General features: G+C 32.5%; 1 protein-coding gene across 1 annotated transcript; it reads right to left on the bottom strand.

Moving 5' to 3' along the window:
* Positions 1–536: 536 nt before the first annotated feature.
* On the bottom strand, positions 537–26,377 carry LOC130613912 (uncharacterized). The gene is made up of 23 exons (XM_057435269.1): positions 25,999–26,377; positions 24,751–24,926; positions 21,896–22,039; positions 19,570–20,052; positions 18,682–18,741; positions 17,593–17,839; positions 17,304–17,517; positions 15,533–15,737; positions 14,372–14,398; positions 13,871–14,108; positions 11,460–11,532; positions 10,908–11,109; positions 8,949–10,544; positions 7,854–8,091; positions 7,179–7,302; positions 6,441–6,645; positions 4,142–4,180; positions 3,887–3,922; positions 3,291–3,383; positions 2,775–3,012; positions 1,366–1,580; positions 1,094–1,246; positions 537–773 (listed from the first exon to the last, which is right to left on the bottom strand). The coding sequence occupies exons 1-23, from the start codon at positions 26,292–26,294 to the stop codon at positions 709–711; spliced, it is 5,367 nt and encodes a 1,788-aa protein (XP_057291252.1). The 5' UTR covers positions 26,295–26,377; the 3' UTR covers positions 537–708.
* Between the last annotated feature and the right edge of the window lie 1,371 nt (positions 26,378–27,748).

Genomic DNA, 27,748 nt, shown 5'->3' with positions numbered 1-27,748 from the left:
GGGCATAAATTTTGTGCTGATTTGTTTTATTGATAAATTGTTATTTAAGTCTAATTCCTGTAATTTACAGGCCAAAACGTGGTTTACTTGTTGACTATCTGCTTGGGAAGATAAAATTCTCGTTTTTACTTGCTCAGTTACTTTTATCAAGCTTGTCCTTGTAAGATATTCTTCTGAGAAACCGACATGACTTTTAAAACATGAAAGATGTTGAAAACCATTACTGTTTTTATAACCCTGTAAATTGTTATTTTTACTTTGATTGGTTCACTTAAGGCTGGCTGTCGCTCACAAGTTGTTTCGTTTTTTAAAGATTTGAGTCTCACGTTGCTTTAACAACAAAGTAGATAAAAGTATATCGAACTTGCTTTTTCGTGTGCCTATAGCACGACTTTTTTTTCAGACATAAGTGGGTATTACAAATAAAGGAATGAGTAGTTCAAATCATGTTGCAGGATATGAAATTCATTTGCAGCTCATATGTTCCGAGCATTTGAGGTTTGTTAACACAATATAAGAAAAAACTTCAATACAAATACAGTTTAATATAAACTTTTTGCATAGTAAAGTAATTTACAGTGATTGAAAGCCACTTTCGATTCCAGGCTACCTTGAGCGGAGCTTCATAGCCTGAGTTCGAGTTCGGTAAGTATAAAGTATACGTTAAATTTAGGTGTTGTTATAATGTTGAACGTTAGTTGTTGTGTTTTAGTGTTTTGAATGTGTTAGATGGGTTTTCTTCTGCAATTTGTGATGCTTCGGCTGGATGATAGCTGAAAAAAAAAATAGATTTATTGAAAAAACGGCGAAAACGTAAGTTCATATAAAACCTTATAGAGGGGGAAGGCAAATTTTATCTAACTTCAATCGAATAGTTTAAATTTGGTTGAAGCAAGCAGGCTTTCAACTCAAATACTGTACAGAACATATAGATGAGAATTGCTCTTGAAAATTCACAGGTTCGAAAGAAACGTCGAATAAAATAGGGAAGGAGAATTGGATTAGGGAAAAGACAATTTGTATAAACAGTGGTAAGAGCTTTAAATAAAAGACGTTTTTAAAGTTGTGTATTATAACAGAAACTTTTTCTTACTTCGTAATATGCCTTTCACCGTCGCAACTTTTAAAGGGACTCCTTTTTTTTCAACGTTACCGCTGCGCTTACTAGCTGCAGATGGACTTCTCTTGGCGGTTAAGCCCAGCATCTTATCCACTGACGCGCAAGTACTGCTCTTTGAAAATGTTCCTGAATAGAAATATCTTGATAGTAGCACATGCAGATAGAAATAGTCGAAATTAATTTTGCAAGAAATATCTGTATCTCGGGTTAAAAAAACAATCAACAAATTTGTCTGTCAATCATACCTTTTACAACATTTTTTGGAAACGCCCCCTGCATGTTTCCAGCCGTGCGGTACCGCCCAACTGTATAATAGCAGGTCATTCCACTGTTTTTCCCTTTTGCTACACCAATGCCTAGTTCGCTAGAATCTTTCCATACAACTTGGGTAAAATGACCAGTGCCACCGCTAAAGCCGCCCGAATTGAAATTGTAACCAGGATCGCACACCTCTTTATACCTGTCAAAAGAATTAATTTCTTTGAAACACGAATTAAATTTTCAGTCATTTACGGGTGGAAAAATTGGTGCTTATATTTTTACATGTTAAACTTTGTTCTAAAGTAATCGGATTTTAACCAGAGTGTTATTTCTGACAAATTTCAAGCTACCAATGACATACATAAAAAGTGCTGACATAAGCAGAAATTTATAGGTGTGCTAATTTTTGACTTAATTTTTCGCCAAATTAATGGAGCATCACGTCCCTGTAGTGAAACAAAAGCTACCAACACGTTTGCTAACGGATGCATGCGATCTGCGAATACACTGCAGTCTCTGTGAAACGCTTTATAGAGATTTTACCAAATATATGGTTTTGGGGAGAGCTTTACTTTACGAGGATTGTAAACTTAGAGGCCATGTATTGAGTGTGAAGCATTATTATAATAAAAAATAGACTATGAAAGTATTCCTTAATTGACAACTATTTTCGATTCTTGAACTGAAAGGATTTTCATACATCCTTGTAATCGATAACGATATATCTTGGCTGCCAAATAAATAACAAAATATTTGATAATGTAAATAAAAAATATCAGAAATAGAAAAATGTAAAAATGTGAATGAATATTATTCTTTATCGTTGTATTTTTATAATGTCTGCTTTATAGGGGGCGTTTATAATGAGAATTGTCCGTCTTATTGAGTGTCCGTTTTATGACCGTCCACTTTATAGAGACTTTCTTATAAGAGTTAAGCCTCTATCCATTCTAAGTATCACTATCTATCTTATAGAGCTGCCCGCTTTAGCGGGATTTCACTGTATATATATTTTTGCAAACTTGTGCTTCAGAAAATTGCACAAGCGTGTCCTGGTTCAAACTTATTGTGTTTTTTTATTGTGTTTTACTAATGCAAAGTACTCTGAGATCCTACTTTTGTAGCTGGAAAAGGGAAAAAATTCTCTATGAATTAAATTAAAAAAAGTGTTTCCTTCACAAAATATGTAATTCAATTGTATGCAATGGGTTTTATTGACTAAAGAATTTCACCTGACTTAAAGTCTTTGCGTCAAAGATGGTAGCTGCTATCAGCGGCGGACAAACCTCCACACGCTAAAAACTAGTTGAATTATTTTTCAACTTGTTGAAGTTGGAATAACATATGTTCCGTTGAAGATAGATTTACAATAAAGCAGCCGAGATAACCTTACCAATTTCTCACATGAGTCGCCACATTAAATTCCTCGTTGCCTGAAGAACACGACATGGCTAGATTCTCTCCATCACCATTTCTTTCAGCAGAGGTGCTGTGTTCCATAGATCCTGAGTCAGCAATTTTTTTAGCGTAAGCAGCAGCCGATGCCGACATGTCGTCATTCAGCTTCATAGGTTCAGCGTCATGAATTTTTCTTAATATGTTATGTGCCTCCAATGCAGCCTTCTCATGTCCTAGAGAGAAAAAAATTTAAGTGGTAAAAAATAAAGTATATGTAAGTATTTATCTGTTTGCTTCACCGAAAAGAGTGTAACGTTATAGAAGTATAATTATTCTGAATGTTTTTACTCAGTTTTTAAGGTAGCGACCCTAGGATATTTGGATGCCACTTTCCAAAAAGAATACACTCCTCCCCCCTTCCCCCCTCTTTTTCAGTTAATTGACATTCTGATTGAATTAACATTTAGAATTTCTAGCTGCACACAAACCCAACATAACTTTTAAAACTCACCTGATTCTTTGCTACCGCTGCCTTCAGTTGTTGATGGTTTATCACTTGTGGATGCCGAGTCGGGAGAGCTTGGTTTCTCTTTGTCTGTTTCATCTAGAAATGTGAAGTTAATAAAATATGTTTGTATTGCCTGTAAAAAGTATCGACATTGTTACAGCTGATTGTGTTGTGGATGACTTTTAATGACTTTTCGTGCACGCCAACAGAAAATTACCGAAAATTAAAAGATTAAATTGTAACAAAATGAATTATTTTATCCAGATGTTGAAATCCTACCTTCATAGTAAAATAGTTGGAAACACTTTTTCTTAAGCAGGATTAGCCATAATATATTATAGTGGCAAATTTTTTTTTGTATAATGGTTTTTTTGGCTACATTTTCTGTAGCCAAAGTATCCTCGGGATATTTTGGCCACAAAAAATAAAAAGCTTCGAATAATTCAGAAAGCTTGTTTTAATGGTTCCTCACAAACAAATATGCGTAAAAACTTTTTTAATATTCAAATATTTCTAAAGGTTGAATACAACACATTGAGACATATTCTCTCTCTAATGGTGATGTATTCTTTTCACAATCAGTAAAAAATGACACGTACCACTTGGTTCATTAGTACTTCCCCCAGCCGGCTCACCTAACAAAACAGATACAAATTTTTATCATGTATGATTAGATAAACAAAGGTAAATCTCAAAACTAACTGAATTCCCATGTGACAAAAATTGTTCCAAAAAATAAAACAGGGGACTTCAATAAAATGCTCCAAATGTTTTATGTATGTTTAATTTTCTAACCAAGAAGATCTTCTTACTTAAAAAAATTATTTTACTCAATGATATTTCTAAATAGGTACCTGTTTCACCCATGTTTTCTCCACCTTTTGTGGGTGTTCCTAAAAAGCAAGGAAAAATTATAATTTAATCTTATAGCCTTTAATTTAATTAGCGCTTACTTTAGCCAAAACAACATAAGTGGGTTCAGAACAAGGTAACGGATTCAGCACATAGCGCTTTTAGACTTCTTAGTGCTTAGAATACATCAGTAAATTTACGGTACTGGATTCCGTTCATGAAAATTTACTAATACATCAGTAAATTTACAGTACTGGATTCTGTTCATGAAAATTTACTAATTCATTAGTAAATTTACAGTACTGGATCCTGTTCATGAAAATTTACTAATACATCAGTAAATTTACGGTACAGGATTCCGTTCATGAAAAGTTACTAATTCATCAGTAAATTTACAGTACTGGATCCTGTTCATGAAAATTTACTAATTCATCAGTAAATTTACGGTACTGGATCCTGTTCATGAAAAGTTTCTAATTCATCAGTAAATTTACAGTACTGAATCCTGTTCATGAAAATTTACTAATACATCAGTAAATTTACGGTACAGGATTCCGTTCATGAAAAGTTACTAATTCATCAGTAAATTTACAGTACTGGATCCTGTTCATGAAAATTTACTAATTCATCAGTAAATTTACAGTATTGGATCCTGTTCATGAAACGTTACTAGTACATCAGTAAATTTACAGTACTGGATCCTGTTCATGAAAAGTTACTAATTCATCAGTAAATTTACGGTACTGGATCCTGTTCATGAAAAGTTACTAATTCATCAGTAAATTTACAGTACTGGATCCTGTTCATGAAAAGTTACTAATTCATCAGTAAATTTACGGTACTGGATCCTGTTCATGAAAAGTTACTAATTCATCAGTAAATTTACAGTACTGGATCCTGTTCATGAAAAGTTACTAATTCATCAGTAAATTTACAGTATTGGATCCTGTTCATGAAAAGTTACTAATTCATCAGTAAATTTACAGTACTGGATCCTGTTCATGAAAAGTTACTAATTCATCAGTAAATTTACAGTATTGGATCCTGTTCATGAAAAGTTACTAATTCATCAGTAAATTTACAGTATTGGATCCTGTTCATGAAAAGTTACTAATTCATCAGTAAATTTACAGTATTGGATCCTGTTCATCAAAAGTTACTAATTCATCAGTAAGTTTACAGTATTGGATCCTGTTCATCAAAAGTTACTAATACATCAGTAAATTTACAGTATTGGATCCTGTTCATGAAAAGTTACTAATTCATCAGTAAATTTACAGTATTGGATCCTGTTCATGAAAAGTTACTAATACACCAGTAAATTTACAGTATTGGATCCTGTTCATGAAAAGTTACTAATACACCAGTAAATTTACAGTACTGGATCCTGTTCATGAAAAGTTACTAATTCATCAGTAATTTTACAGTATTGGATCCTGTTCATGAAAAGTTACTAATTCATCAGTAAATTTACAGTACTGGATCCTGTTCATGAAAAGTTACTAATTCATCAGTAAATTTACAGTATTGGATCCTGTTCATGAAAAGTTACTAATACATCAGTAAATTTACAGCATTGGATCCTGTTCATGAAAAGTTACTAATTCATCAGTAAACTTACAGTACTGGATCTTGTTCATGAAAAGTTACTAATTCATCAGTAAACGTACAGTACTGGATCCTGTTCATGAAAATTTACTAATACATCAGTAAATTTACAGTATTGGATCCTGTTCATGAAAAGTTACTAATTCATCAGTAAATTTACAGTACTGGATCCTGTTAATGAAAAGTTACTAATTCATCAGTAAACTTACAGTACTGGATCTTGTTCATGAAAAGTTACTAATTCATCAGTAAATTTACAGTATTGGATCCTGTTCATGAAAAGTTACTAATCCATCAGTAAAATTATAGTACTGGATTCCGTTCATCAAAATTTACTAATTCATCAGTAAATTTGCAGTATTGGATCCTGTTCATGAAAAGTTACTAATTCATCAGTAAATTTACAGTACTGGATCCTGTTCATGAAAAGTTACTAATACATCATTAAAATTATAGTACTGGATTCCGTTCATGAAAAGTTACTAATGCGTCAGTAGAATTATAGTACACGATTTTGTTAGAGCAATTCCTAGCAGGAATGCCAGTCTAGAATGTTTAGTGGGAGAAAGGTCCAAACATTTCAGTCAGATGTTTCATTGTCCATATAACTAATGTTCACTGCCAAATCTTAAGTTTAATGATATTCTTCAGGAATTTGTAATAACATTAAGAATAATGCAAAAAGATTTTTACCTGTTGCAGTTCCTTGCTTGGCTTCATCTTCATCAGATTCATTTCCTTTCTCCAATAATTCTTTTGCAATTTGCATTGTGCTGTTTTTGTCATCACACATTGTATTATAGTCAAAATCGCCTTCCTTTACGTTGGTATCAAATTCACCTTCTATATTTCCTTTTGGCGAATACAACGCAACAATAACAGTGCAAAATTTGCCATTCTAAAAGTACATGCATTTTATTATTAGTGATGAAATTAAAATGCTTATAATTATAAAAGCTACACATCTAGGTTTTTGTAAGAAGTCGGAAGGTTAGAAAATAATATATTTTATTGAAGCAGTGTGAAATTATTCAAATCAAAGATCAAAAAATGCAGTAAATCGAACAAAATATTATCTCTTTAATTCTGAATAAGACTGTGAAAATTTAAGGATATTCAAACAGGTAAATTTATTAAATTTTTTGGACAACGGCTTTTTCTTAATTTTGTGCATCACAATTTTGCGGAAATGCATTTCTAAGAAATTATCGATTTCATGATTATGTGAAATTTATTGCCACGGTTGAATAGTGTTTAAGAAAATAAAATGGTTTTGAAAATAATAATTTAAAAAAAGTTAAGAGCGCGATCCTGACTTGATGGGAATCTAGTTTCTTCATAAAAAAAATCTTCTTGTCAAACTTTGGCAATAGAGTGTACTAATATGCTTACAACAGTAAAAATAAAATAATTTTAAAAATTCAATGAAACCTCTGCATATTTTGCTTCTGCCATTCCAAATTCAACTGAAGAATTCCAAACAACTTGAGACCCTGGAGATAATAGTTTTTGTGCAATAGCATCGGGGCCTCCATCACAAAATCCTTTAGACCACCTAAGAATAGGGGAAGTTCAAATGTTATCTGAGCAACAATTATTTTCTATAGTAACACAAGTTGTCTAAACAACATACATCTAAAAAATATTGCAGTAAAAAATGACATCTGATGTATTGTCATATGAAACATGCTTAATATTTTAATGGTGGCAAAATATCTCTTCAAACTAAACCAATCATATATCATGATGAAAAGTTTTGAACAGAGTGGAAATTTTGAGTGTTGATTGCTTGGTCGATAAACAATAAAAATGCTACCAATTAATTTACAGCCTTTATAATCCATAGTTAGCATTCTTCTTCATGTTTTGACACGAATATCCTGTCATGAAATGCTGCTTATAAATCTTATTTAAAAGTCCAAATTCAATTCCCATACTGGTAATTACATACATGAGTAAGGGTATGCGGAGGGTTGTTATTATTTTTTGGTTTACTAACTCAACATTTACTTTCCTTTTTGGTATAGCTTACTTAATTTCTAAGTTCAAATCAACATGTATTGGAACTTCAGAATGTTTTTAATGCATATAAAAAAAAATTTGTACCATTCTAAAACAGCTTCTTCAGCCTTTATTTCCTGTTCTTCTGCATGACATGACTTTTCTATATTTTCACCCATATTAACCTCAACTGTTCTTTTCCTTTTATCACCAGCTTGTGAGAAGCTAACCGCTAATTCTTTTGCTTTCTTTGTTAATTCAACATTCTCTACGAGTGGTTGTGATTGGTGAATACTTCTTAAAGCATTGTGTGCTTTCAGACCTTCCTTAGCAAAATTTACATCTACAGAAAAAACGAATCCATGATAAATAACAGATAGGTTCCCTCCTTTTGTTATTATGCAGCGAAAATACAAAAAGTGAGGCGTGACTTAATAAACACTTTAAAGTAGCCGAAAGAACTATTTATTTCTTTATTTATAAACAATATAAATTTAATGTAAGAAGTAAAAATGACTTTTAATGTCATGTTCTAAAATGTTGTAGCATATTGTGGTTTATAACTTTGAGGGCAAATAACTTAGAGGTAGGTAAAAAAAATTAACTCTTTTTCTGCGCAGGTAACCAAGAACCAACTTGGACCGAAATTGTTCAAATTCACAAAGGTCCACCCGTTTCAAAACCAACAATTTTAAACCCTTATATCTCCAAACTATAACATTATACAAAATCCCATACATCACGTGGTCAGTGTTTAACGCACTACAAAACAGTGGGAACTGGCAACAACAATTTTGTGGGAGCACTGCCTGCACTGGATCTTAAAGATTATCATGCTAGATGACTTGCACTGAAAATTATAAAACGGAATATTTAATTGCTGATGTATTTATAATTATCAAATAAATTATTATAAATCCTCAATGAGAACAAATGTATAACATGGATACACAACAAGAAGAACACCGACAACTGACTTTTCCAGGAAGATTTTGTAAGATATGCATTAAAAATCGAACTTCTTTCACACATGTTTACAGATGTAATGCATTGGCCAAGTAATTTTAACAGTATGCATAAATTTTTTTTGTATGTATAGGTGAATTCGTGCAACATACTCTGGAAATAACAAATCAAGCCTAATTATATAGCTGTTAAAAATGCACTCACGCGTATCTGTAAATAGTTTTGAAAAGTTACCTTCTGGGTTAACATCTGTGGAAGGTTTTTTTTCACCTTCCGGCGTCTTTTCTTCACCAGGTTTCTTTTCTTCTGGTTTATCTTCGCCATTGTTGTCTTCTGGCTTCTTGTCATTTTCTGGTTTCTTATCATCTGGGGTTACATCTTCAGGATCGACATCAGGTTTTTTTTTAGTACTATCATTCGGTCTGTTTTCTCCAAGTATATCTTCTGGCTTTTTGTCAGACAAGTTATCCTCAGGTTTTTTCTCACCATTATTATCTTCAGGCTTATTATCTTCTGGCTTTTTATCTTCAGGATCTACATCTGGCTTAGCTTCTAACGGATTGTCTCCAGGTTTAGACTCCATTGGCTTATCTTCTGGTTTCTTCGTACCGTTATTATCATCTGGCTTAGCCTCCAATGGGTTATCTCCAGGTTTAGCTTCTGTCGGGTTGTCTTCTGGCTTTTTCTCGCCATTATCATCTGGCTTAGCCTCCAATGGGTTATCTCCAGGTTTAGCTTCTGTCGGGTTGTCTTCTGGCTTTTTCTCGCCATTATCATCTGGCTTAGCCTCTACTGAGTTATTCCCAGGTTTAGCCTCTGTTGAAGTGTTTCCAGGGTTTTTTTCACTATCATCTGGTTTAGCCTTTGCAGGGTAGTCTTCTGGTTTCTCTTCACCATTATTTTCCTCAGGCTTCTTGTCACCTAAATTTTCATCTGGCTTCTTTTCTCCAAATATATCCTCTGGCTTCTTCTCACCATTATCATCCGGTTTAGCTTCAACTGGGTCTTCCCCAGGCTTCTTATCATCATTGTTATCATCTGGCTTAGCCTCCACAAGTTTGTCTTCTGGCTTCTTCTCACCATTATTTTCCTCAGGCTTTTTGTCGCCTGGATTTTCATCTGGCTTCTTTTCTCCCAATATATCCTCTGGCTTCTTCTCACCATTATCATCCGGTTTAGCTGCCACTGGGTTTTCCCCAGGCTTCTTATCATCATTGTTATCATCTGGCTTAGCCTCCACAAGTTTGTCTTCTGGCTTCTTCTCACCATTATTTTCCTCAGGCTTCTTGTCACCTAAATTTTCATCTGGCTTCTTTTGTCCCAATATATCCTCTGGCTTTTTATCACTATTTTTATCATCTGGTTTAGCCTCTACTGGGTTATTTCCAGGTTTTTTCTCATTACCATCATCTGGTTTAGCCTCTACAGAATTATTTCCAGGTTTAGCCTCTGTTGGGACGTCTTCTGGCTTTTTCTCACTCCCATCTGGTTTAGCCTCTACTAGGTTGTCTTCTGGCTTTTTTTCACCATTATTCTCCTCAGGCTTCTTGTCACCTGGATTTTCATCTGGTTTCCCTTCTCCCAATATATCCTCTGGCTTTTTCTCGACATTATTATCATCTGGTTTAGCTTCCAATGGGTTGTCTCCAGGTTTCTTTTCACCGTTATTATCATCTGGTTTCGCCTCTACTGAATTATTTCCAGGTTTGGCCTCTGTTGGGATGTTTTCTTGTCCTTTCTCACTTCCATCTGGCTTGGGCTCTACAGGGTTGTCTCCAGGCTTTTCTTCTGCAGGTACATCCTCAGGCTTAGCCTCCACTTTTGGTGTATCTGAATATAAAAACGTAATCAAGTTACAAATTAAAATTCAAGTACATTCTCTTTCACTACGCATTTATGAATAATAATTTAATGGTTTTAAATGCAATAAAAGAAGAAGTAAAAATAAAAAGAATCCTATGACCGAGCAATACTTTTATTGTGGATTTATTTATTCATTTGAATGTGTTAAAGTTTATATTCATAACGCGCTAAGAATTTCTTCCAGTACAAAGAACAAATTATTATAACATTTCACTGATACTCGCAAAAGGCAATAGCTTCTTATCTTATATCATGCAATGCTTTTTCCATTTTTTGTACTATGTGGTAATAATTGATGATAATGAGAAATAAAGAAACAAAACTGCCAACCTTCTAAAGCTGCAGAAGCTATTGTGTTAATACTTCCACAATATGATCGATCATACTTTCCCTTTTTAACATTCTTCAAGAATTCACCAGGAAGATTGCCAACAGGCTCGTATATTGCTACAACTACAGTACACAAATTTCCATTTCTTTTCTTTTTTGTAGCGTATGCTACTCCAACCTCAGTTGATGATTTCCAAACCATCTATATATAAAATGTCTCGATTATTATTATTATGACAACTGAGTAAGAAGATAAAAAGGTGGCCAATCAAGTCAAATTCAAGTAAAAGAAAGTAGCAGTGCATCAAGAATTCGACTTTTTTTTCTTGTTAAAGTGCAATATTAAATTCCAAAAAAATCTAGACATTTTCCAATAATCAAATTTTGACGGAAACACAGATACAAAAGATTTAATTTTCATCAGAAAACTGGAAGCAATACCACTAGCTTATTTGGATAATTTTTAGAACAACCATCATCAAGTTTCTATACTTGAGTTGTTATACATAAAATTAAAAAAAAAATTAATAAAATCTTTAGAATTATACATACCTGTGTAAAATGAGATGCATTTTGTGGACCTTCTTTCTCAAAGGTGTAATTTTTCCCACATACCTCACGGTACCTTTAAATGAAAAAAATATTTCTTATAATGATACATCAATTGTGTGTCTTTCTGGGACAGGAAAAGTGGAATATGTTTATTTTCCTTTGATTTTGCGTGTTATTTGTTACTTTTTAGACATCAATAAATTCAGACTAATGTCAACACATTAAGTAAGATTAGAGATACCATTGAATTACACTTTCATATTTGATGCTAAACAACTTGGAATCGGGTAGGAATGATGTTATCTCCTGTCCCAGGGACCCCCCTGGCGCCATTCTCCTAAAGTCGGGTTACAATGGAGTAGTCATATTATTCCATGATAAAATCAAAACTACTTAAGCTGATGCTGATCAGGAAAAATTGGTTCTTAGCTTGTTAGGCATTTTTGAAACATTTAAGTTCTAAAAGAATAAATGTGTGATACATAGTGAATTTAATAAGAAAGAGTACAAAAGACGTGCTTTTTTATCACTAGGTAAAACGAAGTAAAATAAATGTGAAGGAGACTATAATTGAAGGGTCAGTTTTCCTGCGAAGCTAAAAATCAGATTAGTTGAGAGACTAAATGCATTCTGGGTTAATGTTCAATGCACACCAGTTTTAGAATAAAACAGCCAGAAACTCTGCCTCTTTATCCACACAAACTTAACTATAGAACATCTCTAATGCTATGAATACTTAGCCTGCTTCTCAGCTCATGTGAACTCTTTCTATCTTTAAAACTGGTGGTACACACCCACCTAACCATTCTCACATCATTCTTCCTAAACAGTCAAATTCTTTGTGTTTCACTGCACTACCACCTACAATACCACTGCATTTCTTATGTACCCAATGCTTACAACCCCTTTCCTGCAAACTCTGCATGGAGACTTCTCAACTACAAGGTCACATTTGGATTCAATGCTACTAATCATGACTTTAGACTTTGCTGCATTCACTTTTAACTCTTTCTTTTCTAGTCCTTCTATCCATTTTTTAAATATTTATCTAATTTTCTCATTGACTTCGCTTTGAGAACCAAATGATCTGCATAAAACAACTCCTATGGACACCCTATTCACCTGAACACTGAACTACATAAAAATCACGTTTGTGACTAAAACAAACAATTAAAGGGCTATATTCATTATGAAGTGAGTCGTTATTCCTGACAGGACTTTTAGCATTGCTGTATCTAGACCGAACCATCTAAACTAGCCAATCATCTCAACCCTGTTTTTTATAGTACATCAAATAACTTTATGTATTACTCTGTCAAAAACTTTCTCTAAATTTACAAGATAGAGATTTTTTATTTTTCCGAAAGTTCTTTTACTGAAGCTGTCTGAGTAAATATATGGCTTATGTAGTGCCACGTCCTGGGACAAATCAAATTGCATCCTATGTCAATCACTCTTTTAATAACTTTTATTACTTGATCAGTCAAACTCAACCCTCTCAAATTACCTCTTTCAAAGGTATCAACCATTTCCCTTGAAACAATCAACTATTACACAAGACTGCCAGTTACTCAGGATTAAAACATCCTTTTTAATCTGATTGGCAAGAATTGTTAATAAACTTAACTCCAGTATTTCAAGATGCTTTTATGGTAAACATAAAACCGTGCAACAATTTGCCCCCTTTAACTAACGCACGGTGAAGGGTGTTTAAATCCTCTCTTGTCTCTCAAATAGACCCCTCACAATATCAAAGTGACCAAGAGAAAAATATGGAATTATAGTGACAGGTTTTACTAAATTTCCTTATTATTATAGTTATTATTTATACAGGATATAGCAACTTCAGTGTTAGAAACACTGTTATCAATGTGGGTCATGTGTTCGGAATGTAAACTAGGTATACACCGAACCAATTTCCCTCACATGACTTGATCCGTAGCTGTGGTAAAGGCATTTGCTGAACATGCCCATACTGTGGACTGAACCACAGACCTTGTGATTATGAAGCGAACTCCATAACCACAAAACAGTATCATAATGTAAATGCAGAACTTACATTTTTGTGCGCGATACAAATAAACTTATTGCATTAAAAGATTGTCACAGTAACACAACATAAAAATGTTGAAAGTTCTAACAGGCCCTCGAAAAGCAAATAATTTTGAAAGCACACTTTACGAGTTGAGGACCTATTCAATTTAGCATCTATAAAAGTCAGATTATTATAATTCCAAATTCCTTTAAATAAAAAAAATTTTACCCTTAAAAATTCAAATTAGAGAGATCAAAATTTATTCCAATTGACTCCCAAGAAACTTTTATTTTAACACTGTTGTGATAGGGCTGTCCAGTTTTATTAAATTCTAACTAAGGAATAGCAATTAGCTACATATTGAAAACAAACTAACAAGTTTCCTATGGCTTCTTCAGGAGGTAGAACCTTGTCAATAGGATTACATGCAACTTGGACATTCTCTCCAGGTTTTTGCTTTCTTTCACTTCTTTTTACAAGACCAGTAACAAAACTGTCAGCACGTTGTTTAGCTTTAGCATGTAAATTGTTGTTCACAGTCAGTGGTGGACTGTCATGAATTTTTCGAAATGCATTCATCACTTTTACAGCGTCTTCTTGATAATTCTTTTCATCTAAATCAAAGTGTACAGTTATCATTTTCAGGATTAAAAGCTAAAACAAACGGTTTTCCAGGGAGTTTCCTAGGTTTCCTTAGAATGCCGTGTTAACATGAAGAAAATGCAATCTCCTTGTTTTGGAATATTATCATGATGTAAGCAAATACTGTAAATTGGCCACTTATCATAAGAATTGATCACATACCAAACTTAAAGTACTTAGTCATTTTAAATTTGCAAGAATTCTAATCAAAATTAAAATAAAAATGTCAAATTACCTTGGTCTTGCTGTGCATTGTTTGGATCTAACAAAATAAAATTTAATATTTTTGATTATCTACAACTTAAACACTAAACTAATGTTACAATGTACATGATTTCCACATTTTAATTGGCCCAGAATCATACAATGTACCACACAACTCTGATCTCCTACAAAATATATTGAGACAAAGTGGTAATTTTCAAAGTTCGTCCTCACAAGTAGTTACTTTTTCTATAATAGGCTCACACAATTTGAACTTGTCATTGAAAATAAACGCTTGCGTAAATGTTTAAATGTAAATGCGTAAATGTAAATGCTCATTAATAAACAAGACAATGCCTAAGACTACTATATCATTGAATTTGTGCTTAATTAAATACAATAAAACAAATTTTCTGTCTCTCTTTAATTTTAGCTAAATATTTGGAAACATTTTAAGCACCCACGTAAAAATAAAATTTAATAAGCACCCATTGAATCATTACTATATAAATTGTATAAACAGAAATTGTTTATTGAATAATATAGCTATTATTATGTCATGAACAAGCGAGTTTATTCTAGGCTACATTTCGACAGCTACAGCTGTTATCGATGGGCAATGATTGTTATCATTTTCAGCCATTTAATAGTAGAGGAGATAATTAGTAGATCGAAATCAACCATTCAGATCACAGCAATTAAAGTAATTAAATTTTTTTCTCATGGACCCAGATAGAAGCAATAAATAGTTTAAAATCTTTCCTTTTTTAAAAGTTCGCTTTTTTTTAAAAGTTCGCTTTTTTTATCAATACACTCATCAGTGTCAGTTCCATAACTATACCATTTCGCAAAATACTAGTTTTTTTGGGTTGTAGTAGCCTGAAGCTAACTTTTATTTGCAGTAGAATCAAAGAATTACATTACAGCAATAAAGAGAGTGTTTATTCACGACAGATTATCATAGCTGTCCTCTCAATTTCATGTTGTGAAATATGGCAGCTTCTTACTGTAAACAACAAACAGAGCAGGCACTGCAAGGAAGGTACAAGGTGTAACTGGGATGCATGTACCTGGGACTAAAATTGCTACCTAGATTATCTAAATAGTTACAATAAACATTGCACAGATACATAGCTGGGACATACAGAGACTACAATCAACTCCTTATTCCAGAGTATCCTGAAAAACTTACCTTCACTGTTTGGTTTCTTTGTGGTTTGAGCTTCACTTTCTGTGGACGGTGTAGTCTCTCCAGTAGTAGGTGTAGGAGCAATTCCATTACCATCAGCTGCATTAGAAGGTTCTTTATCTTCAGTTGTAGGACTATTGTCAGAAGGATTTGCTTGGTTCTTTATTGTGTCAATTTCATCGCAAGTTTTGGTTTTGTCAAATGAACCCTAAAGTAACAGATTACCTGTGTTTCAAAAATACCTAAGCTGTACCATGAAGTTAGCTTTTCAGACATTTTAATTTTTTATCATCACAACAAATACTTGATTAAACCCAGGAGATCCTATTTGTCAGAGATAGCTTTTAGGGTGGCGGCTAATTGAAGGGAGCAGGAGCTTATTAAGGTGAATTTTCACTTAAAATTATTTCAATGCTGTGCACAATTTTAAAACTGTTAAAAAAGATGTAGAAACAGATCGTACTTGTGTGATAAAAAAGGCTCTTGTAAAAAATTAGCCAGAAATACTCTGAAAAATGCAAACAAAATATCATTGATGTAGAAGTAGAGTACACAGAGAATAAAAAAAAGTTACCTGTGTTTTCATAAAGTCAATTACACAGACACCAGCAATAATATTTTTGAAAGACACAATTTGTTCTTGGACCACTTAATTTTTTTCTTTAGAATCATGGTAGGGGTGGGACAGAACAACCTGCTGCAATGAGTTTTAAGTTTTAGTAAATAGATGTGCAAAATAAAACAGTGGAAATAAATACAAGCATTTTTAAAACAACATGTTGACCTTAAAAGCATGTGCCCAATACTGTAGATATAAACTTTTTCCTTTAAAATATGTAAAAAATACGTCTTAGTGTTAAATTATAAATATTTTGATGCAACGCTTGTACATTAGATTGATGTCAATGTACTTGTTAGGATTGGTAAAGTCAATGCATTGTACTTGAAGTATGAGTATGTCATTAACGTTATTGAATTAAAAACTGATATTATCTACTGCATGGGTAACTGGAGACCACCAGTGATTAAAACCAGCACCATTTCTTAACACAGGGACAACCAACCTATTCCCAAACTGACAGGTTTATGACATCATTAAAAAAATGTTACCCTGGTCATTCAAACTACTATCTAATACTTTACAATATTTTAAACAGGCTTTTAGGCTTAAAAAAAATTTAAAAACTTTAAAGTGTGTATCTGACTTACAGCTAGCTGAAAAATGTTGAGACAACTGTTGTTCTAATTTAATACAAGATGGATTGCTGCAACCAAGCTTATGTTTGAGAGTGATGGTAATTTTTATTATTAAATCTCTCTGTGGAACTTCTACTTTAATTAAATCGTATTGCGACCACCATAACAACTTCCATGAAGAGACAAGTTAATTTCACTTTAAAGAGCTTGGAAATTTGTCTAGAAATTTGTATGTTTTTCTTAAAATGTTGCTTTGTTCTAAAAATTTTGGTTGTTAAAAGTTCCACTAATGTTGCATGACATGTGAACTAGCTCTGAGTGGGTTTATATTTAACAGTTTTGTCAAGGCTTATAAATTTAAAAATGTTTTTTTACCATTTTGCCGATTGGAACATTTTACATAAATTTTAACATTTAGTTACTTAGTGCTCAATAACAACAATTGAATATTTTAGAGCTACTTGATGATGTCATAATTTCGGATAATTAGCCACTATTAAGATCTTGAGAGCCAAAAAAGAGGTTTCAAAATATACTATGTCTGTGTTAAAACAGATACTTGTGTAAAAATACGTACTTTTGGTGCATTTTTTAAGAACTCTCCTCCCATATTTCCTCGCGGTGTATACCGTGCCACAAAATAAGTACACAGCATTTTGTCCTTTGTGGAAGTGGCCATGCCAATTCCCAGCTTTGAACTTTCCTTCCAGATCAATTGAGTAAAGTGTAGGGCATTAAATTGTGCATCGTTTTTGTTGAAATCATAGTTATGTTCACATACTTCGCGGTACCTGCATACAAGTCGAAATTTTCATTATTAAACCAACAAGATTAATGGATATAAACATAAAAAATAAAACACCCACCAGTCAGCAGCTGAATCATTAATAGATGCTACAGATTTATCACCCGTGCAGCGAAAGGCCAAATTTTCCCCATAATTTGTTAACTCAGAATGTTTCATTCTTCCATTTGCAGCATTTTCTTCGGCCCACACTTGAGATTCTTTACATAGCTGTTCATCTAACTCAAGAGGAGGAACACCGTGTATTTTCCGAAATGCATTGTGAACACTTAATGCATCTGCTTGAAGCTTCAGTCTTTCACTTTCATCTAAATGCCATTAAATTAATATCAGCTTAACCAATACAAATAGCTATAATATGTTTGATCAAACAAAGGGTAATTAGATTGTTTGATTTTTGTTACCCCTTTAAAAATTTACTTGCAGACCATGACATGTCATGTTCACATTTTGTACAAAAAATCACTTTATTCTTTTTCTTAAACAGAAACAGGCGATGAAAAGATATTAAATATTTATTTGGTTTAAACAATATGTTACAGTATAGCAACATAGAACTATCAAGGCAAATCAATAGTGTCCCCCTCACCTTAGGTCTAAGAAGCACAATAAAGATCTTATGCTTAATAGGGCCAAAGCTTTACAGCACAAAAATTATTAGGTTTTTGGATGGATAAATAATTATCCAAATGTAATAAAAATGTGTACAGCACATAAATATTACTACATTCCTTAAAAGTTACCACAGGAATCTAAGCAAGCTTTAAAACTTAATATTTAAGGCATTTAACATAACTTTCAAATCATTTTTCTCCTCTTAAAAGAAATATAATTGTGATACACTGAACATAACATCTCTTTAGGACGTTACCTGTTAATACAGAAAGCGATGCTGCAAATATTCACTTGAAAAGTTAAAATGACTGAGTTTTTTTCCTTATAAATAGAGCTAGTGTTCCTCATGGTTTGCTTTTCTCTTTTTGCCATTTTGCTTCCCTTAAGGAGAATTGCTTTCATTTTTGCTTTGCCCTTATATAATCGCATATTATCTTTAAGTTTCATATAAACAGCGTTATTATTATTGTTGCGAACCTAGCTTTAAAAATAAAGCAGCAGTTTACTGCTTCAATGATAAAACAATGCTACATACCTAAACCACGGACAGTTCCTGTCTTTTCATTTTTCACACTTTTCTTGCCAACACGAGTTTCTTAAAAAATAGTAATAAAATATTTTTACAATATTGCTAAAATCACAAAAAAACAGCTTAACAAACTCGAAAATGTGTAATCTCATTTAGAGGGAACACGAGATGTTGATGACTTATTATTCTTTTCATTTTAAAGCTTTTCGTTCTAAAAACATCCAACGATTTTGACATTAAATTATACTGCATAAATTATAATGTCATTTGACGCAAGAAATTTGGAAATAATTGTTATAATTTAAAAGTAAGTACGGTGATGAAAATCTTTGGATACCATACTTAATTGCAAAAATTGTAATAAGCCAATTGTAAATATCATTCATTAATGCACAAAATGTAAATAAATACTCCTCTCTTATGGTAAATGCAATGAAATTAATATAACATGTTCCGAAAAAAACCTGTTCCGAAAGGCGAAAAACTAATTAACATAATAAATTTAATAATTAATTCAAAGTCTTTGACCATGGGCAGAGTACTTCAAATATTCTGAAAATATAATTTATAGTTTCACAGTATGAAAATTTTGAATGAATTAAAAATACTTTTTCAAAAAAAACAACAACACTTTTTTATTGTCAGAGCCTCTGTAATGCATAACAGTTTACTTCCTGTTTTAATAATAGGAGCATAATAACGTTTAACTGAAACCCTGAACTAGTGTTCTAAAGCGTATATACTTCAAAATAACATCTGCTATGAACATATGTATAAAGGAATTATTAAATCAATTTATGATTTTACCCTGTCTTCAACTATAATTTTGTAATAGAATGATTTCTTTCTAAATAAAAAAATAGTAAAAAAATAGATTTACAAACATCATAGTACCTTTTCTTTTCTTTAAAGCACTCGGCATCTGCAAAACTCTTGGAACTTTTGGTTTTTTAAAAGCAGCCATAACTATTGGACTTGGTGGGGGTTGCACCACTGCAGGTGTATATCTGCGTCCTAAACTAATACCATCATCAGGTGTGTATGTATCCATTGGTTTAGCACCCTCATAATTATAACGTCCCATGCCAGAATATGCCATTGCAGTTTGAGGCATCACTTCTTGACCATACATAGATGACTCTGTGTATGGAGATGGGGCAGCGTATGGCATATTGTTGTACATAGATCGGTCATATGTTGGAGCCACTCCGAGTTGGGACTTCGCATAAGAATTAACATTGGCACGCTCTGGCGCAACAGCCTTTGCTTGTCCTGTGATGGGATCAATAAGAAATTTGGCAGGGAATCTGTAATACAGTGATCGTTTATCAAGTTGTAAATCATTGTTATTTTGATGTGTTTCGTAAGTAGTTGTTCCTACAATAATAAAAACAAGACGTTAGTCATGCAGCCCATTTCGTGAGAGGCGTGCGATTGCATGTGCTCTCCCCCACACACGCGCAGATTTGTCTAAGTGTGCGATTAATCGCACTTGCAAATTTTGTTTTCTTTGTGCCTGCGGTAACTTTCTGAAATTGTCGAAATTACGAAAAAATATGAAAAAGAAAAGAAAGAATAAATGTCATTCGAACTAAATTGTTACTTTTTTACATATTTTTAACAGCATTTATCAATTTAGTCCTGGGCACTAGCTTGTGAAATACATATCAATAACATCTGAAAATGATACTTGTCATACTGCACAAAGAAAAATTGATTGTTTTTTGAGAAAGTGAAAAAATCGTTATTGTGAGAAAAAAAATAAAGCATGTAAGTGAAGTAAGGTCATACGTATTGGGTTCTTTTAAAAAACTTTGTTCGGATAAATTTTAAATATGTGTTATTTATGTCATTTGTTAAAGGAATATGGCAAATATAGCATTATGTATTTATAATTGTCTTTTGGAGAAATAAAGTTTAAAAATAACTAAAACAAAATAAGAAAAAAAATTAAAATCTTTGATAGTAACGAAATATTATTTTAGTAAGGAATTTCATAATCCATCCTTAGCATTTACATTAAATATTATTTGTCCCACATGTAGGTACAAAGTTTAATTAATGACTTTACTCACAATTTTTTTTTTTTCGTACTATGTGAACTTTGTTGGAACTTGCTCTTCGCATGTTCCTTACACCAAAACAATAACCTCTTTGCAGCGTAAAGGGGTAAAGGAAATTTGTTCTTACTTTTGCTTCTTAAAAATTTAATTTTTTAAGATCTCACGCGCACCGCATGTGCGAAATTATTGAGGCCACGCCTACTTCAAATCTTACAAAATGGCCTGGTTACATGCATGAAATTATACGTTTTGCAATATTGACAGAACTTTTTTAGTAACCTTTGCCCTTTGACAGCCAAGGATATTTTTAAAAAATTGTAACCAAAACAATTTTTGCCCAAAACTACATAAATTTACATATATTGAGTTCTGCAATGTTCAGTTAACCCATGCTGGAAAGCTTATGCAACAATTTAACTCGTTAAATAATAAAATATGAAAACTTTTATTATGAGCACAGCAATTATTTATTGTTTTATTTATATTTTAGAAAACACAGTTCAGAAGAAAATGCACATGAATTTTCTTTGAAAAAAAGATTTAGAGAAATTTAACTTTATTCAAATAAATTAATTTTATTCAAATACCAAATATAATCATAAGAACTGTACATAAATATGATCATTTTAATCTAGAACAATATTTTAATAACAAAAATGCCAGTTTGTTTGCTTAGGACTGTACTTCTGTGTGCAAGCACAAATATTGTTAAGTAACATTGGGACATTAACAAGATATCTTGTGGAAGATTAGCGGATCCACTTTCACTTTTTCCTTCCCTAGAACTAACACTTTGGTAATTTGTGACCTAAAATTCTTCTTTGAAGCCTTTAAAATCTCACAACTCATTATCAGAACCAAACGATGTTATAACAATGTTAAATTGTGAAAGTTAAGTTTATTTAACTGTATAGCTAATCGCAAAGCATAGAGTTTGGTGGGAGCACTACTGTGTGTCATTATTTTGCTGCCATATTTGTTTGTTTCTGAACAAGCTTCAGTGCACAGGTATCGCATAAATTCTTAAATTACGTCTTCACATAGGCTTAAACCCTGACTTCCTGTTAAATTTTTTAATATTTATTTTAAAAATTTATACAAAAATTTTAGAGAATAAGATTTTTAAAAATTAAAAAATATGGATATAAAATTCATACTTATGCTTCTCTTTTGGATTGATGGAATACGATGTCTTTTATTATCTTTTAACTTGTCACAATAATTTTCATTGAATTTTCCTTTTTGGATATTCTCCAAAAATACTTCATCCTTGTTTTTAGAATCGGCATTTACAATGTTTCCTAAAATAAAAATATGTACGACAGTTATAATAGCAACGGTCCATAATAGTCACTAGGCTTTAAGCATACATAATAACATTATGACAAACTTTAGAATTTGTTTAGAAGTATAAAAAAATAATAGAAGTAATCATGCTGTGCAAAATCAATCAAAAACAATGCTCAAAAGCTTTTCATGAGTTTGACTAATCTTGACACAGCCACAGACATATAAATTAGCAAATGTTTTTTAAGTGAGCAGTGTAATTTGATGCTGTGGGCTTATATATACATCAAATATTACTTTCTTTGTCATAAAATAAAGGGTAAAATATAGAAAAAACTGTTCCTTTCTCTCCAGCAAGTATTATTTCAAACTTAATCATGAAATTTTAAAAAATAGTGATGAGCAAAAAATGGCTGTCACTGCAATATGAAATATTAGGATACCTTTTTCTGAACAACCATAGAGAATTTGTTTAAAAGCCAAACACATACAAAAAATCTCATCAAGAAGTTTATATGTCTGTGGGTGTTTGCATCAAAAAACTTTGACTGCCGTAAAAAAATTTACTTTTTTATTTTGACGTATGGTTATATGGGCTGTTCACATATATTAGCTGACTGCCGAAACTACATGTTGTTGACGTATATATGCCTTTTAGTTGTCAAAAGAAGATCCTATACATTATTATGATTAGTACGTCAAGCTCTCCACGACACAGTTTAATTCTGCTACAGTCTTATGATGCCAACATAACGTTTTTTAGTATCTTTTCAACAGTTTGGTTTCAATTATTGTGCCTAACTTCAATTATTGAAAAATAATTGAAGTTAGGCACAAGAGGGACAAAGTAATTCTCTATATACTATATTTTGGCAGTTTTTTTTAACTTCTACGGATATTGACCTTGAAAAAATATATATCTTGTATAATAATATTGGTGTGCTCAGTGTGGGTTATGAGGGGCTATTTTGACACGGGTTCATTTTCCTTTAAAGTCACCAAAAACTTATGTCTCAGATGTTAAATCTTCTGAAATTATGTCACAGAATTAATAATATTAATGTAAAGTCAATAACCTATTTTAAATTAAAAAAGCTATTACAAAGCCAAATTACTTGGAAAGAAGATGTCAACCAGTTTTGGCCCCATGGGTAACTAGCGACAATTTAGGACCAAATTAGGTAATTTTCCCAAACCTGGGTCTCCAAATTCGTTTTGGAATAAAAGGATTGATGGGGTCATCAAAAAAAGCTTTAAACCTCATTATCCCTTTCTAACCGTTCATCAAAAGTACATGATCCTATACATTTTCTTGATAAAATTTATATTTTAGCGGCTCTTAACCCTTATATCTCTCAATAATTTCTTTAAAAGCACATGATCATGAATATCCTTTTCATCAGCACTTAAGCTCTACACATTAAAGGCAACAGGTTAAAAAATTCTTAACATACATTTTGTATATGCACTGCTTGTCGCCCCATAAGCATATTTTTTCCATGGGCCTTATCGACTAGTTTTGCATAAATAACAAATTTCATCATAAATAGTTTAAAAAAATGTAGATAAATTCAGAGACAAGGCTAAAAAATAGCCAACATTTTGAGTAATAAAAACTAATTTAATTTTTAAAGAAATATCAGCTATAGTTTTTTAGTTTTTTACTTCTCTCAGCACCCACCAGAATCAAAACACAAAGCTTTCCTCTTTATCCCGCTTTAAAGTAACTTTATTAGTAAAAGTAACAGAATTAGTATTTAGGAAAATAATTTCTTTTTGCCTGATTTACGATTATATAAACAAATTCAAAATCCGATTGCAATCTCAAAAAGATGTTTTTACGTAAAGCAGCAAAGTGTTGAAGCATATTGATTTTGTTTAAGAGAGTTTGTGTTGTATGGCCCCAGAATAAGTAACTAATAAATAATAGCTAAGTTAGCTAACTAAACAAAAGGACATCTCACCCCAAAACGTAACTAAATATTCTTTCGCACCTCCGCTTTTTCAATAGCTGTCATAAAAAATGTTAACCTGTTCACGTGCGTGTCACCTTCATGTTTTTTGCCATAACGGTGGCCTTACACACGTTTTTAAATAACGAGTTTTCAAATTAAAATTAATATTGTCAAAATGAACAGGCAACGCCGTAGATGTTAATTCATCATGGCGCATTGGATACGAACAATTTTTTTTTAGCGAAAGATAGTAAAAATCGATGAGAGAATTGTTTGTGGCAAAGCAAAAACAAGCATTGCAACTCTATATTTTTATTACTAAGCGACACAATGTCAGCGAAACATATAAGTCGTCATATTATTAAAAGTTTAAATTCTTAAAATCCCATATTGACGCAAACACACCTTATGCAAAATATAAAAGCACCCGCTTAAAATTGACAGTTTTGTCACGTGGAAAGAAATATGCACAAAAATTGAATACATTCCGTAGCATCATAACCTGCAAAAAAAATTGTATGTACATGAACGCTTGTTTAAAACTCGATACGTTGGTCTGACCGATTTATTCTTATATTATATCAAAAAAGTGCTGCAGGCCATTGCCCAGAAAGGTAAGGCAAACATTTCATGACATTATTCTGTGTTTCTATTTTTTGTGAAGAAAATTATCTAAATATGCAAAACAAAGCAATTCTAGCCATTAATCTTTTCTGTCAAGTTTTTAAAGAACATGACATAAAGAAAATTGTACTAAAAGTAGTACTCGCCTGGTGGACGATATATAGCCACAACAAAAGTGCATTTGGTGTCGTTGTTGTACGTTTTTGAACTTTTGCCAACACCTATAGTATTTGTGTCTTTCCAGATAAGCTCGGTAAAAGCAAGTGCGTGTTTGTTGTAGGGATGTTCAAACGAAAAACCAGCAGTGCAAACTTCATCATACCTAAACATAAGCAGGAGAATTATTTACACCTTTTCAGGTAGTTTAGGCTGACCATAGAGATATCATTATTGTATTTCTATGGACGCAAAAGGTGCACGCTTTGGCTCCTTAAGTTTGTTGGTCGAAGCTATACAGAAAAATTGCTTTTATTTTCTCGAAAGTTTATTTCTTTAAAAATTGTAAATCACTAAAACGCAAAAGAATGTTTCAGTGGCCCGAAAAACTCTTAGGGGGTATTAAATGATTACGTGACGCCTGAGGGGTGGGGTGGGGGTGGCTTATTTTTTGTAGGAACTTTTACAAAAATGTCATCTTGTGCGCTAAATAAATAAATCTGTTATATCTTTTTCTCATATTTAAGTGCTAGTTGGTCTGATTATCTGTTACATGAAAGTTTTTGGTACCATAGTAAATGAATATATGAGGTCTTAAGATTCAAAATATTACGCAACAAGGGGATGACAGAAGGGTTGATACCAGAGTTGTTACGTACATTACAAGGGGTAAAGGTAGTTAAAAACGGCGAATTTTGTTTTAAAATAATTATTGAATAGTTTCTTTGTCCGTTGTCCCTTTTTGTATACCAGACAGCGAGGTCAATAAGCGAAGCGCCGGTAAAAGACAAAAAGCCGTGGCACAAGGTTAAGCTCCTAAATGGCGCATGTTTTTTAAGAAATAAATTTATCACCAAAGTTTTTTATTGCTGTAATTTAAATACTAAACATGTGATGAAGCCACCGTTCAATTAAAATACCATCGATAGCTGAAGCATTGGTAAAAATCAATTAGAAATCTCTGTATCGAGAAAAAAATACCAAAAGTAAAAATGAGAAAGATGCTCGAGAATGTGGCAAGTGCATATAGATTTTTCAGCATTAATGTTTTTAAAATCATTCCACTTCAACTGAAGGCAACGATAGGTGCACCAGCAATCAGGAGATTGCTATTGTTGCGATTTATCGAAATCGGAACATAAAACAAAAAACTAATTTAAAAACTTGTTTTTGTAGAAACTGTTTAAAATTTTTGATTTCTGTTTTCTATTGGAAAAAGGTCTTTCTTACTCACTTACCAAGCTTCAACTGTTTCTTTTGCAGTAAGTGCACGATTATATGTAGTACATAACATGAATGTGTTGGAACCTGACTTAGGTTTGCTTTCAAAATTTCCCTTCGCAGCTGCTTCATCTGCTAAATCTTGTGCTTGTTTGCTTAACTGCTGGTCAAGCTTCAAGCCTGGAGACGCATGAATGTTCCTAAGTGTATTGTGAAGCTTCACTAGATCTTCCTTAAAATTTTTACACCGTCCATATGAAAAACATGTAAGCAAAACACAGATAACAATCACCCAAGATGGTGTGTAAACCATAATGTACGTATGAAACAATTACAAGTGTGTGTTTTCCATTATACAGTAAAGTGCTTGTTGTTACAACTTCTGTATTGTTTTGCTTGCTTTTAAATCATGCGCAAATTGAGTTGCTTGGGCCAACCTTGAATCACAGAGTGTAATTATTTTGAATGGAAGTAGCTGAGGCGTTTGAAAGTTCAATAGGCAATCAATTGGATATTTTCAGCTCTGAATAACTCTGTTTTGTAAACAAACTGGAAAGAGTATGCACCTGGGCCATCCTAGACTTTTATTTGCCTGTCTGGGATAACTTCTAAATAATGTATTAGTTTAAAAATTTAGGCTAAAAAAACCCAGCCTAATTTGCATGCTAAAAAAACGATGGGACTGCTGCGAGTTTGATTAAAAACTCCCAGCATTGCTCACTAAACAACTGAGCAACATGAAAGCATGTAGGGAGAAGGTAGTAGAAACGATTGCCATGTTAAACTTCGTTCAGTTCGCTAGTACTATATGTTTTGTCACACAGACTCCATCTTTTATCCACAGTCTATAAAAAGTTTTTATTTCTATGGACTATTGCTATATCTAGAATCTGAAGCAATTGTTTCAGATTTCGCAAATTAATTGGTATTGTTTTTGACCCTAAACTGAGCTTAAGCTTTGTTTTTGCAAAGGATACTAAAAAGTTGTAAAACAGATGATTTTAAAGTCAGAATCTACAAAAAGTTCTTTTAGTGAACTGCGTGAATTAAAGTTCACGTTGTCAATCTCAAAATTTTACGAATTTCACGAATTTGGCAAAAAAATCATTTTTTCAAGCATATTTGCAGCCTCGTGATTTTATTTTATTTTTTTTTTTGCACAAATAAAAAACATGCGTGAACAGTAATGTAAACACAGATAAACATTAGCATGTCGACCTCATAAAGTATTTGGTTTACATACCTTGAAAAAATAATTTTGTCTCTGTTTTACCAAATTCTATCATAAAGGTGAAATACACTATAAGTCCTACCATGGCTGAAATACACAATCTGTTTTAGGTTTAATAGGTGTAATTAATTGAAAGAAAATACAGTTGACTCTCCCTAATTCGAATTGCCACGGGGAAATATTTTTGGTTGAATTGTTGAGAGACTCGAATTAGAGAAAGTCTCTATAATTCGAACTTTTAGCTTCAGAGAGCGAAAATTTGAATTACAGAAAGAAATAACGTTAATTTCAAAATCAAGAAAACATAATTCAAGTTTCATTCAATCTTTATTTTCATATTTTTCACAAAAAGAAACGTTATTTGAAAAACTGTTGAATATTTGATTGCTTTACATTGGACAGACGATCTCTTTCGACAATACGAGTTGCATCACCAAGTGCTTTTTTCAGGTAACACCAAACGACACTCTGAAATTCGAATTAGAAAGAGAATCATGCCGAAGGGACTGAAAAAAAAGTTTCGTAAAAAGTTTTTT

Source organism: Hydractinia symbiolongicarpus, chromosome 11 (genome assembly GCF_029227915.1).
Source record: "Hydractinia symbiolongicarpus strain clone_291-10 chromosome 11, HSymV2.1, whole genome shotgun sequence".
NCBI lineage: Eukaryota > Metazoa > Cnidaria > Hydrozoa > Anthoathecata > Hydractiniidae > Hydractinia > Hydractinia symbiolongicarpus.
The sequence above is the reverse complement of the archived record's forward strand: the minus strand, read 5'-3'. Positions and strand labels throughout refer to the sequence as shown.

Excerpts from the sequence above, each read along its gene's own strand:
- LOC130613912 (XM_057435269.1), bottom strand. The coding sequence starts at position 26,294 with ATGGTTTACACACCATCTTGGGTGATTGTTATCTGTGTTTTGCTTACA. Across the intron at positions 17,518-17,592 it reads AATGATTCAGCTGCTGACTG|GTACCGCGAAGTATGTGAAC; the intron begins GTGGGTGTTTTA and ends ACTTGTATGCAG. Across the intron at positions 7,303-7,853 it reads GAAGAAGCTGTTTTAGAATG|GTGGTCTAAAGGATTTTGTG; the intron begins GTACAAATTTTT and ends CCCTATTCTTAG.